The 13,278-nt window shown below is 36.1% G+C and overlaps 1 protein-coding gene across 3 annotated transcripts in view; it reads left to right on the forward strand.

Moving 5' to 3' along the window:
- The window catches only part of ORC5 (origin recognition complex subunit 5), a 162,123-nt gene that overhangs the window by 60,582 nt on the left and 88,263 nt on the right, over window positions 1-13,278 (forward strand). For 2 of the 3 annotated variants that reach the window (XR_002080477.2, XM_019451242.2), the window contains exon 13: window positions 8,095-8,207. The exons of the other annotated variant lie outside the window; for it this stretch is intronic. Coding sequence is in view for 1 of the 2 variants with exons in the window: in XM_019451242.2 (XP_019306787.1) it covers window positions 8,095-8,207 (113 nt within the window). In the remaining variant the exon portion in view is untranslated. The remainder of the gene's footprint in view (window positions 1-8,094; window positions 8,208-13,278) is intronic. 3 annotated transcript variants of the gene reach the window in all.

Below are 13,278 nucleotides of genomic sequence, written 5' to 3' on the forward strand. Positions count from 1 at the left end.
ATCGTTTCCTTTTTTTGTTTAAAGAACTTACTTTAACCATGATTTAAAGGCAGGTCTGCTAGTGACAGATTCTTTAGTTTTCCCTCATATGAGAAGCTCTTTATTTCCACTTTATTCATGAAGGATAGTTTTTTGAGACATAGAACTCATAATTACCAGTTTTGTGGTGGTAGGATTCCTGTTCCAGTCAGGGAAGAATAGACCTGCCTGGGTAGCTTTCTGTTCTGGATTGGGAATTACGGGGTGCTAGGCCTGGGTTACTTTGTGCTTTTGGGTGGGGAGTCATAGGACTCCCTGCTTTTATATTGTTCCTCTAGTTCTGGGCCCATAAGCAGTCTGCGTTCCCCTTTGCACCTTTCAGAATCCTCCTTTGCTTGCTTCTTATTGTTTCCAGGGTGGATAGTTGTCCAGGGAAAGATAGTAAATATGAATCGATGCCATCTTGTCTGGACCAGAAGTTCTCCTGTATTTTTATTTTTTTATCTTTTCTTTCCAGCCCTACTTTCTAGGCTCTTTGTTAGTATTTGTTTATAAAGTATATTCAATGGTAGGGGCACCTGTATGGCTCAGTCAGTTAAGCATCTGACTCTTGGTTTCGACTCAGGTCATGATCTCTTGGTTCATGGGTTCAAACCCCTTGTTAGTCTCTGCACTGACAGCATGGGACCTGCTTGGGATTCTCCCCTTCTCTGCCCCTCCCCTGCTTGTGCTAACTCACTCTCTCTCTCAAAATAAATAAACTTTAAAATATATATATATATATATATATATATATACATATATATATATATATATTCAAAGGTAATTGCAAAGTTGAGTTGCATGAGAAGCCTACTGTAAATTAGTGCTAAGTTTTTTTTTCAGTATCTTCAAATATATTTTACCATTATTATTTAGAAAGTTTGTCTCCAATAAAGATTAAATTCTTTTAAGACATTAATTTTATTCACCGCAGTATATTTCAGTTTATTCTTTGCTAGAAACAGAGCCTTACCCAGAATCACTTCCTGCATTTGGGGCGTTAACAATGGGAATGATTCTAACAACAGGATTGGTTGCTGCAGCAGATAGGAAAGACTCTGGTCCCATCTCTACCTTATGCATGCACGTGCATACACACAAAACTGAGACACTGTAATGCATCTGGTCCCGAGTGCCTTCACTGTCTAGACTTCTGCCATATTCCCACCAGCCATATCAAACCACAGGTATTAATGCCAACCTGGAGGTACGATTTCACTATGTTGTCACGAGCATTTAAACTTGTGCAGGGAAGTAAATCAGTTTTTTCTGTGGTCCTGTTTATCTTTGAATGCACAGTACCTAGAGCAAGTCCTCAAGAGTTTTGTGAATATACAATTAGAAACAAATATTAGATAATTTTTAAGAATTGGCTAGTGGAGAGGAAGGTGGATATTCTTGAACTTTATGTATAGAAATAATTTTCCAAAGTTTCATGTGCTTTTTCCTACAAGTTTTCATTTAGGTATAAGTTCATATGTTTAAGATTCAAAATGTTCACCCCACAAGTTAATCTTTGTACATGATTTTTGTCAGTTTTACTCTAGTAATATTTTAATAAACTGGCAGAGTACTTTTAAATTGTTGGTACATTTGTACACTGCTTTATTTAATGTTCTCTTAAACTCTGTGTGTCTGTTCTTTTTGTTCATATGATAAGGTTACAGAATAAAAAAATCTCTGAAATTAGTAATTTTTAATTTAAAAAAATCACATCCTAATTTAATTGCTTTATTTTGGTTTTGGATTTTTTTGTGTATTAGTTTTTCCTGAATCCTACCTTCCCCTCCTCCCAATGTTGAGCAGTCATCTTATTAACAGTTTGGAAATACCTTTTGACTGATACATCTTAAAGTGATACTGTTTCCTTTGCACAATTTACATGATTATCCATGGAATTCTGGTAATGATTTTCAGGGGCTCTCTGGTTCAATTTACTGCCTTTGGAAATTTGTTGTAACTAATGTGATAAAAGTAATAAAAGTGTAGGCTATCCGAAAATATTCTTGAAATTCTAACTTAAATAGATTAAAAACAGATTTTTGTGTTTCTTTTGAAAAAATGCATAAGAGTAATTTAGCATACAATTTGAGTTCAAGGATTAAGTATATGAGGGTATTTGAATCATATGAAAGTAGAAGTTATAAGAAATATAAGGAGATGCCACTGGAAGAAAAAGGTAATTAATGTTTTTTTCTATTTTAAAAATACTAAAAAAAACCTGTGTTTAATAATAAGGAAGATTAATGTGTGAGTTTCAAATGGCTATTACTAACCTACTTTAGCAAATGAATCCCTTACAGAAAAATAGAAAAGATTGAAGTTAATGAATATATTTTGCTACAAGAAACTATGTTAACTCTTCTATATATCCATAAAATTTCAGGCCCTTTCTCATCATGATTCCTACCTGCTTCCAAAATAGGAAGGATAACAAGTTTGCCTTGGTGTTCAGTAATACTTACCCCATCCCTTCATAGTAAAGATCTCAAGTAACTCATCTCATAAGAGATACGAGCACGCAGGGCCTGCATGTTCTCATTATTAAGTGAACCTTTCTTTAAACTGCTTTTAAAATCAGGTTTTATTTGTGTTGATATACCTTTGTGTTTCTATTTAGTGTTTGATGTATCTCATTCTGTCCTTTGACTTTTCACTTTTCCATATTCTTCTGTTTTAGAAGTATCTCTCCCAAACAGTAGATAGTTGGATTTATTTTTTTCAGTCAGTCTTTGTTTTTTATTTGCAGCAGTTAGCTTACTTATGATTACTAATGTAATTTTGTTTATATCTATGATTTTATACTTTCTATTTCACCTACCTATTTTTGTTTCTTATTTTCTTTTGGATTATTTTTATAATTCAGTTTTTCCTCTTTACTAATGTAGAAGTACATACTCTTGTTTTTATTCTCTTAGTTGTTATTCTAAAAATTATAACATTCATACTTATTGAAGTCAAAATTTAGTAAGTACTTTTACTTTTCTCAGATACCACGGGACCTTAGAACATTTTAACTTCATTTTCGATACTCCCAATTTACATATTACTGGTATTGTGCACTTTACTCTTATTTTTATTAATTAATTACTTCTCATGTTTATATGTTTTGAGAGAGAGCATGAGCAGGGAAGGGGCAGAGAGAGAGGGAGGGAGAGAATCCCACACGGGTTCCGCACTGTCAGCACAGAGCCCAGCTCAGGTCCTGATCCCATGAACTGCAAGTTCATGACCTAAGCCAAAATCAAGAAGTGGACACTCAACTGACTGAGCCACCCAGAAGCCCTGATCTTATTTTTCTCTCCATAATGCATTATTATCATTTCTGCAGGCAAATTCATTTAGATTTACCATCATATTTTCTATTCTCTTTATTCTTCATTCCCTCTTGCATTTCAGACCTTTTGATGGGATCACTTCCCTTCACCTGGAGGTATGTTTTAGGAATTTCCTTAAGTAGGGATCTTTTGGTAGTAAACGTTTGGTTCTGGTTGGAACTGTGTTTAATTCATCTTCAATATTAAAAGATTTTTTTCTGGGTGTACAGTTCTGAGTTATTTTCCACCATGTATTGAAGATACCTTTTCACTGTTGTATGGTTTTCATCGTTCTTAAGAAATCTGTAGGTCCAACTGCCACTTGTTGGAAGATACTGTGTTTTCTTCTCTAGCTATTTTTTTTAAGTTTATTTTATTTCTTTTGAGAGAGAGAAAGAAAGCAAGAGAGAGGCAGAGAGAGAGAATCCCAAGCCTGAGGGGCTCAGTCTCATAAACTGTGAGATCACGACCTGAGCCAAAATCAAGAGTCAGATGCTCAACTTACTGAGCCACCCAGGCGCCCCTTCTTTTCTAGTTACTTTTAAGAACTCCTCTTATCTTCTGTGTGCTACACTTTCACGATGATGTATCTAGGTATGGATTTGTTTTAATTTCTCCTTCTTTGGATTTATTTAACTCTTTAATTCTGTGCTTTAGTGTTTTTTCATCTCCTCAAATGAATTTCCATCCATTATCTCTTCAGATATTATTTGTGCCCCATTTTGTCCAACTCTGTTTTCCTTCTAGATCTTTGATTAGGGGTATGGCCTTTGTCTTCTCTATTTTTTAACCTCTTTCATATTTTCCCTCTTTGTATCTCTTTAGTCTGCATTTTGGGTAATTTCTTCAGAACTGTTCTCACATTCCTTAATTTTCCTCTACATCTGGCCATATAATTTTTAATTGGTTATGTTTTTAATCTGCAGGTAATTTTAAATTTTATGTTTTCTAAACAAGTTAAGCATGGTATGTTTTTCAGTAAGCTATAGGAAATTCAGTGTTTTTAAATAATAGTGTGTTTTAACTAAATGAATGGGCTGTTAGAAAATAAACTCATTTAATTTGAAGTTGAAAAATAATGCTGATAGGTAGTAACAATATAAATAATACCTCATATTACCGAATACTGTGTCCCAGGCCCTGTGCTAAGTGCTTTACACATGGCCTCATTTGATCGGCACATCACTATTTCACGCATTTTTAACAACCAACTTAATCATTTTTGTTTCAATGAACTTAATTCCTAAACTAGGTAAGTGGAAACTCTTATCTTTTGTAAAAATGTTGAATGACATGATTTGTTTTTTTACCTTTCATTAACTTTATTCATATGCATATAAAATATTACTAAGAAAATCATAACTGAACTGTGATCACAGCTAAGAGAGCTAACGTCTAATGAGTTGTATTAGACTGTTACCTCATCCAGTGAAGATATAAGGAAAAGTAAAACTGATTCAAGGCAGAAAGCACTTACGTGCTTTTCAGAGGTTTTGGAGTTGTAGTTAGGAAACCTAAATCCTAGCCATTTGAGTTTCTGGTACCATCCAGTCATTATCACTTTGGGCAAGTCAGTGAGCATCTCTATTTCCACATTGGTTAAATCAATCATCTGAACCTAACAGTTTTCTGATGCAGGGGTTGGCAGACGTTTTCAGTAAAGAGCCACATTGTAAATATTTTAGGTTTTGCAGGCAAGGAGGCAAAATGGAGGCTATATCATGTAGGTACTTATGCATGAGAGAGGACTTTTATCTCATTCCATCTTGTTTGCCTGGCGTGAAGTCAGTACATTTTGTGGGTATGTTTTGTGCTCACTTGCCATCGACTGGAGACATTTTGAGGACAAAGAGAGAAGAGGCCTGGCAGCCTGGACAGGCAGGGTGACAACTGTGGTCAGTTCCATTCTTTGTCACAGTGACATTCAAGTCCCTGTGCACTCTTCTTTCCTCCTGGAGAACCCAGTTGTCTCAACAAATGTCAAGGGATTGCTTAGTATACAGACCATATCCTGTGATTTCCAGAAACCACCCCCCCCAAAAAAAAACCCCAAATTTAAAAATACTGGAAAAACTTCATGAGCTGGAAATTAAAGAAGAATTCTGGGGTGCCTGTGTGGCTCATTTGGTTAAGCGTATGACTCTTGGTTTGGGCTCAGGTCATGATCTCACAAATGCTGACAGTGCCGAGCCTGCTTGGGATTCTTCTCTCCAACTCCCCCTCTCTCACTCTCTTTCTCTCAATAAAATAAAATAAGCATTAAAAAAAAAAAAGAATTCTAAAATAGCTTTGGAGCTAAAGAAGAAATCAAAACAAATTAGAATTGGAGTATATAACTACTTTCAAGATAGTAGAACAAACAATAGAACGGAAGAGTATTATAATTTAGTGCAATAAAAGACAAGAAAGACACAGAAGAACAAATAGAAGGGTAGACGCTCTGTCGGTTAAGCGTGACTTTGGCTCAGGTCATGATCTCACGGTTTGTGAATTCAAGCCCCGCACTGCGCTTGCTGTTCTCAGCACAGACCCTGCTTTGGATCTCCTGTCCCCATCTCTCCCTCCCCCGCTTGTGCTCGCTCTCTTAAAAATAAATAAAACATTTAAAAAGTTAAAAAAATTTTTGAAAAGAAAAAAGAAAGGTTGACATACAGTGGTAGAAAGAAAAATTTTAGAACATCATTACAATAAAGGCAAATGAGCAAGGTAAAGACTGTCAGACTGGCTATAAAAAAAAATTGCACTACATGTTGTTTACATGAGAACTATCTAAAACTAAGAAAATTAAAATTTTGCAGGGTGCCTGGGTGGCTCAGTTGGTTAAGTATACAGTTTTTGATTTCAGCTTAGGTCATGATCTCATGGTTTGTGAGTTTGAGCCCTGCATCCGGCTCCGCACTGTCAGAAGGATTCTCCTTCTCTCCCTTTCTCTCTGCCCCTCCTCTGCTCACGTTCTGTCTCTCAAAATAAATAAACTTTAAAGAAAAAGAAAATAACAAATTTGAAAGGAAGATGGTATAAAAGGAAAACATTATCACCTAAAAGAATGTTGATATAGGTATATTAATATTAGAAAAAAATACACTGTAGGTCAAAGACGTTACTGAAGAAAGCGACCATTAGATAATAATGAAAAGGTTTAATTTGCCAACCAAACAGTGATTTTTAAGTGTATGCATTTAGTAACAGGTTCAAAAACATAGAGCAAAAACTAACAACTACAAAAAGGACAAACTCCTCAAAATGGGAGAATTTTAATTCCTTTTGTAAATTTTGATAGATGAAATAGGTAAAAAATGGAGTATGTAAGATTTCAGCCATGTAAATAAGCTTGATCTAATAGACTTGTAAAACAGTGTATAACAGCTGCAGAATATAGAACTCTTTCAACACAGAGAACATTGATAAAAAAGATTTCAAGACTTAACCTAATTTGTGATATTGAATTAGAAATTAAAGTCTTAACTTTTTGAGTGCAGAGCTTCATATTTGGATATATTAACACAAAGTGTTTTTCTAATTAGCAAAAATTTTTCGTATTTGCTAAATATAGAATTTTCTGTATATAAAATACTGTGGTATCTACCATCTGTTCATTTTTTAATTTGCTAATAAAGCAATGACAGCTGACTGAACACTTCCTAACACTTTTCTCCTAAAAATTGTAATGGGAGGAGACTCCAGTCTGTATGGTGTAGTAGGATGAGCAGGGACTCTAGATTTGAATTCTTGCTAAGCTGCCCACCAGCTCTAGGATCTGGGGCAAGTTACTTACCACCTCTAAGGCTCATCACTAAGTGAGTGTAACAGTGTCCACCTTCTAAGGTTATGAGGAATAAATGAGATACTGTGTATAGAATACTTGGTACCAAGCAAATCATTACTGCTATTACTGTTTTTAATCACTCATGGAATGTTTACCAAGCATCTGTAAAGTTTTAGTCTCAAATTAAGTATTTTTAATTCCTAAGACTTGTCACTAGGTATTACAGGTTTTAAAAAACTCTTATCCCTTCAGTTGCCATGAAGCAAGTCTCCAAATCTTTTCTTGTTGCCATTGCTGATCTCTTCTCCTATTGTCCAGGAGATGAGGAGAAGAAATAGGGAGAAGAGAATGGGCTGCTCAAAGAATTTCACCTCTTGAATCAGCTTTCTTTCTTGGATTTTATCATACTTAATACTTTTGTTGGCCTTACAAATGTGACATTGTCTTATATTTTGATTTGACCTGTCAGAACGCATTTTTGTTTCCACCAGCACTAATCCTTCTGGTATTTTTCTGACTACCCAATTGGTGATCAGTTTTAAAGTAAGACTAAGCCTAGGCCTGAAGGATGTATTTATCTCTCATTTAACCAGCTACCGCACTCTAAAAAAGGCCCACATCCATATTGTAACTGCTCAATTCTCAAGGCAGTACAGATTTGGTATTCTGAGATATTAAGATAGAAACCCCATAAAATTCTGAGTAGAGGAAGAATGTGCTTTATTAGTATATTTTAAAGGTTAGCAATTGTGTGAGTCATTAATGAAACAAAGCTGTCTCTAATGGAATCCTTAAAGCTTATTGTTAGTTTAACCAGGACTTTAAGTATATGTACAAATATCTGTATACAAATTCAAAGTTATATTCTTTGCAGATTTTCTTATGAATTCAGTTATATATCTTTACCACAGGAGCTGTAAAATGTTTTAGAAATGAGGTCATCATGTAATCCCATTAAAACATCTCATAAAAATGTTTTCTTATTTTTAGATTACCTCTCTAGTGACCCTTCAGCTATTAACCCTGGTTGGTCACGACGATCAGCTTGATGGACCAAAATACAAATGCACTGTATCTCTAGATTTCATCAGAGCTATTGCTAGGTAAGCATAGAATCATCATTAATGTAAAATGTCTTGAATTATGTAAATGATACACTAAATATAAAAATTAATGTTCTTCCTAATGTAATGTCATTAGTCATTTAAGCAAGAGAAGATCATTTAAGTGCCAAGAATGAAAAAGTTTCACTGTACGATGAACCCTCTTATCAAATTTACAAATGACACAAAATTGGGAAAATTAGCTAATATATTAGATGGCAAAAAGGAAGATTCTGAGAGACCTTACCAGACTGGAATAATGGTCCCATAGCAGCTATGTAGGATTTAATGGACAACTGACTCCAAAAAAACCTCAAATGTACTAAAACAGGGTGGGAGAGACCTGGCTTAAGTCCTGAGCATTTTAGCTGGTGTCTCATTCAAGGGAGGTAATAGGTCTCCTGTGCATTGCCATAGGCAGAACAAATCTGTTGTGCTGTCCTGTGCTTGGCGTTTTAAGAGGGGCTTTGACAAGTGGGAGGTGCCGGTGTTGCGGGGAGAGGGCAGGAGGAGAGTGGTGGAGTGAGACACCATGTCTCATCCCTAAGGGATGAGAGAAAAGCCTTAGGAAAGATTTGGTAACCGTCTCAAGTATTTCACAGCCTTTCATGTACAAATGGATGAAACTAATTATGAGTACTTCTAGAATTTTAGAAGTTCTAGGGAAGAAAGTATGTCTGTCAAAATGAGAGCTTCTCAGTGGCATCTAACGCTGTGGACCACTCTCTTTTTTAAAACTCTGTTTTCTTAGAGCCCATGATTCCAGTCTTCTGGTTTTCCTCTTTATTCTTTGGTTGTGTTTTCTAAGGCTTTTTTGCCAGTTTATCCTTTCCACCTAACCTTTAAATCTAGCTGGTCCTTGAGGCTAGGCTCTTTTCTCTTTTCATATTGTACTTCTTCCTTAAGCAATTTTGGCTATACCCATGACTTAACCATCTCTATATTAATAACTCCCCAGTTTTTAAAGGCCAGACCTTTTTTTCTGATATTCTTGACCTTTATTGGATGTTTCTCAGCTCTATCAATATATTTCCAAAACTGAACTCAGGAATTCTAACCTCTACTTCTGCCTACCAACAAAAAGGAATGTTCCACTTTCCTCCAGGATTCCCTATTTCAGTGGTTAGCACTGTAGTCTGCCACATGGTGCTGGCCTGAGACCTGGGAGTCATTCTTGACTTTTCTCTCTCCCACACTGCCAGCATCCAAGCATTAGTCCTATTGATTACCAAGTCCCTCCTATATATCTCAGATTCATTCACATATACTATTTGTTACCTCTCTAGACCAAGCCACTATCATCTTTTCTCTAGTAGCCTCCTAATTGGTCTTCTGTCTACTCTTATCCCCTTAGAATTTGTTGTCCACACTATAGCCAGAATGATCTTATAAAAATATGTCATCCTCCTACTTAAAAGTCTTCAACGTATCTTTTTGAATTAGTGTTTTTGTTTTCTTTGGGTAAATACTGCATAGTGCAATTAGTGGATCATATAGTATTTCTATTTTTAATTTTTTGAGGAACCCCTGTACTGTTTTCCATAGTGGCCGCACCAATTTACCTTCCTACCAACAATGTTTGAGGATTCCCTTTTCTCCAAATCCTTGTCAACACTTGTTACTTCTTGTATTTTTGATACTAGCCGTTCTGACCAGTGTGAGGTGATACCTCATTGTGGTTTTGATTTGCGTTTCTCTGATGATTAGTTGAGCATCTTTTCACGTGTCTGTTGGCCATCTACATGTTTTCTTTGGAAAAGTGTTCAGATCCTCTGCTCATTTTTAAATCTCTTTTCATCTTTCTAGAAAAATCCATCTTTTAATCCTCTGCCTACTTTTTAATTGGATTGGATATTTTTTTGGTGTTGAATGATGTAAGTTCTTTATATATTTTGGATATTAATTCCTTATGAAAAAATCTAATTAGAAAAGATATATGCACCACTATGCTTATTGCAGCATTATTTTCAATAGCCAGGGTATGGAGGCAGCCCAAGTGTCCATCAATAGATGAATGGATAAAGGTGTGGTACATATATGCAATGTGATATTATTACTCAGTCATAAAAAAAGACGAGTTCTTGCCATTTGCAATAACATGGATGGATCTAGAGAGTATAATGCTAAGTGAAATAAGTTAGGCAGAGAAAGACAAATACCATATAATTTTACTTATGTGTGGAATCTAAAAAAGAAACACTTTAAACAAATTTTTTTAATGTTTATTTTTGAGAGAGAGAGAGACAGATTGCAAATGGGGGAAGGGCAGAGAGAGAGGGAGATACAGAATCCAAAGCAGGCTCCAGGCTCCAGGCTATCAGTACAGAACCCGATGTGGGGCTTGAACCTACAAACTGCGAGATCAAGACCTGAGCCCAAGTCAGACGCTTAACCAACTGAGCCACCCAGGCATCCCTAAAAAACAAACTCTTAAATACAGACAACAAATAGGTGGTGGCCAGAGGGAAGTGGGAAGGGGATGAAGAAGTAAAAGCTTCTAGTTACAAAGTAAATAATTCATGCAGATGAAAAATAACAGGAAATATAGTCAATAAGATGGCAGTAATGTTTGGTGACGGATGGTGACCTCACTTGTGTGAGCACTGAGTCACGTATAGAATTGTTGAATCAATATGTCTCGTACTCCTGAAACTAATATAACATTGTACATCAATTATACTTAAAAAAAAAAAAGTCTTCAATAATTTCCCATGACTCTTAGGATAAAAAAAAAAACAGGAATCTTTAAAGTAGCCTACAAGACCCCAAGTGATCTGGCCCCTGCCACATCACTTTGTTGCCCAGGCCACATCTAGTACAAACACTGCTCTTGGTATTTGCACTTTAACCCAGCTGGCTTTTTTTTAATTCTTCATATTCACCATTCTACTTCCCATCTTTGCAAATGCAGCACTTTCCAACTCCTCCACTCCTTTATCTAGCTAACTGGAGCTTAACCTTTAATGTCATTTTAAATGAAAAGTGTTCTTAAACCACCATCATCCCTCCCCCCCCCCCTCACACTATACAGGTAAACTGGTCTCATTCTTTTCTTCTGTTACTTATCATAGTTTTAATTAAGTAATTAATTCAATAATTAGATTTTATCTTTCTTTCTACCATATAAGTCCACAAAGCTCAAAGCAGAGACTGTATGTCAATCGCTGCCTTACCTCACACTTAAACACGATGCTTTAAAGTTAGTATGTGCAAAATATATAAATAGTACATATTTTCCTATAATGATTAGCAGTAAAACTTCTGATGAAAAGGAACCATTGTGGGCTTGTGTTTGGGGGAAGCAACAAGAAGGGGGCTAAAGAGACCGTTTCATTCCAAACTGAGGTATGGTGGAGATAAGAGATGGCAAGGATAGTTACCAAAGAAGAGGTAGGTGTGTCTGTTGCCGACACCTGTGGTAGAGAATGAATTATTAGATCAGAGGACACAACCTAAATGTTCAAAACAAGAGAATGGATCGCTAATTTATTGTATGTTCTCATTTTTGAAAAGTACTGTGCAGTTATTAAAAATCATACTTTTGAAGTTTGGTAAAAACATAAAAGTACTCTTGATACAGGCTTAAGTGAATAAAGCCATTATATATGGAGTTATATACACAAGAAAAGTAGGAAAACCTAAAGGAAGAGAGTAATGGTCAAAACTGGCAATTGCTGCCAGGAAATCAAACATCTGTTTTAATGATAAAACAGTCATTTGTAACTTTATTGGGAACACTTACAGGACTACAGTGGGTTAGAAGTCAGAGATTATAGTATTTAGAAGAAAATTGATGCAGCAAATAGAATGCTTTTAATTCATTTGTTCATTTAACATTTATTATGTTGCCCATTATAATCACTGTGCTAGGCTTTGGGGGATATAGCAACAAGTATAACAGATATAACCTATCCTCATTAGCCTGTATTCCAGTTTATTTTTGTTTGTTTTTTGTTTTTTTGTTAGGATTTTTATCTACTAAAGGGGTTGTGAAGTTGTGAGAGGGGTATTATTATTTAAATATTTGAATATATTTAAATGCTTATGGGAAAGGGGTGATAGAGGAGAATCAGTGATACGAGAAACAGAGATTAAAGCCTCAAGTCCTTGAAATGGTTTATCAACATGACATTTAGAAACGAGTTGAAAGAAATAGCTCTGGATGAGCTGGATGAGGGAACTCTTCTTGTGTTATAACATGAAGAAAAAGTGGATTCAGATGGAGCTGAGTTTGGAATTTGGTGGCAAGAAGTTGAGGGTATTCTTGTGTCGTCTTTTTTGCCTGTAAAGAAGGAGGCAAATTTGAGACCAAGGACAGAAGTAATAGCAGTCTGAGAGGAACATGGGTATTTGAAATAACTGCTGTGGGGAATGGAAGAAAGCGCTGCCAGGAAAAGCAACTTGCTGGGAGTATTGAGGGCCTATTTAAGGTTCCTGACCTTGAATTTACAGTGGTACCAGTCTGTGAAACTTGTGATCCTCTCCAGTAGCATTCCATATGTCCCTGGTACTGGGACAGCAAAGGGACATTATTGAAATCACAGAGGATTGGGGTTTTGCCAGGTTAATTTGGTGGATGCTAGCAAGTGAGTACTTAAAGTAAAATAACCATGGAGTCTGAGCTAGGAAGGGAAGGAAGGAAGTGAAGCCAGTAGAGGGCCAGTAGTTCAGTGCCTAGAATGTAAGACTCATGAAGTATTTGTAGATCAGGAGAAAGTGAAGGGGCTTGTGACCTGTTTCAAGGTGTTCCAGATAGCTTAAAGAAAGAGCTTGGGGACCAGAGGATAGAATGCCTGAATTTATGTTTTTAGAGGTGGAATAATATTTCTGAGTGTGATCATAAGAGTAGAAAAGAATGTCATTGGGGTGCCTGGGTGGCTCAGTTGGTTCAGTGTCCAACTTCGGCTCAGGTCATGATCTCACAGTTCCTGAGTTCGAACCCTGCATTGGACTCTGTGCTGACCACTCAGAGCCTGGACCTTGCTTTGGATTCTGTGTCTCCCTCTCTCTCTGCCCCTCCCCAGATCGTGTTCTGTCTCTGTCAAAAATAAACAGATAGTAAAAAAAAATT

The sequence above is a fragment of the Panthera pardus genome, unplaced genomic scaffold (genome assembly GCF_024362965.1).
Source record: "Panthera pardus isolate Hobbes unplaced genomic scaffold, ASM2436296v1 HiC_scaffold_8, whole genome shotgun sequence".
Taxonomy (NCBI): Eukaryota; Metazoa; Chordata; class Mammalia; order Carnivora; family Felidae; genus Panthera; species Panthera pardus.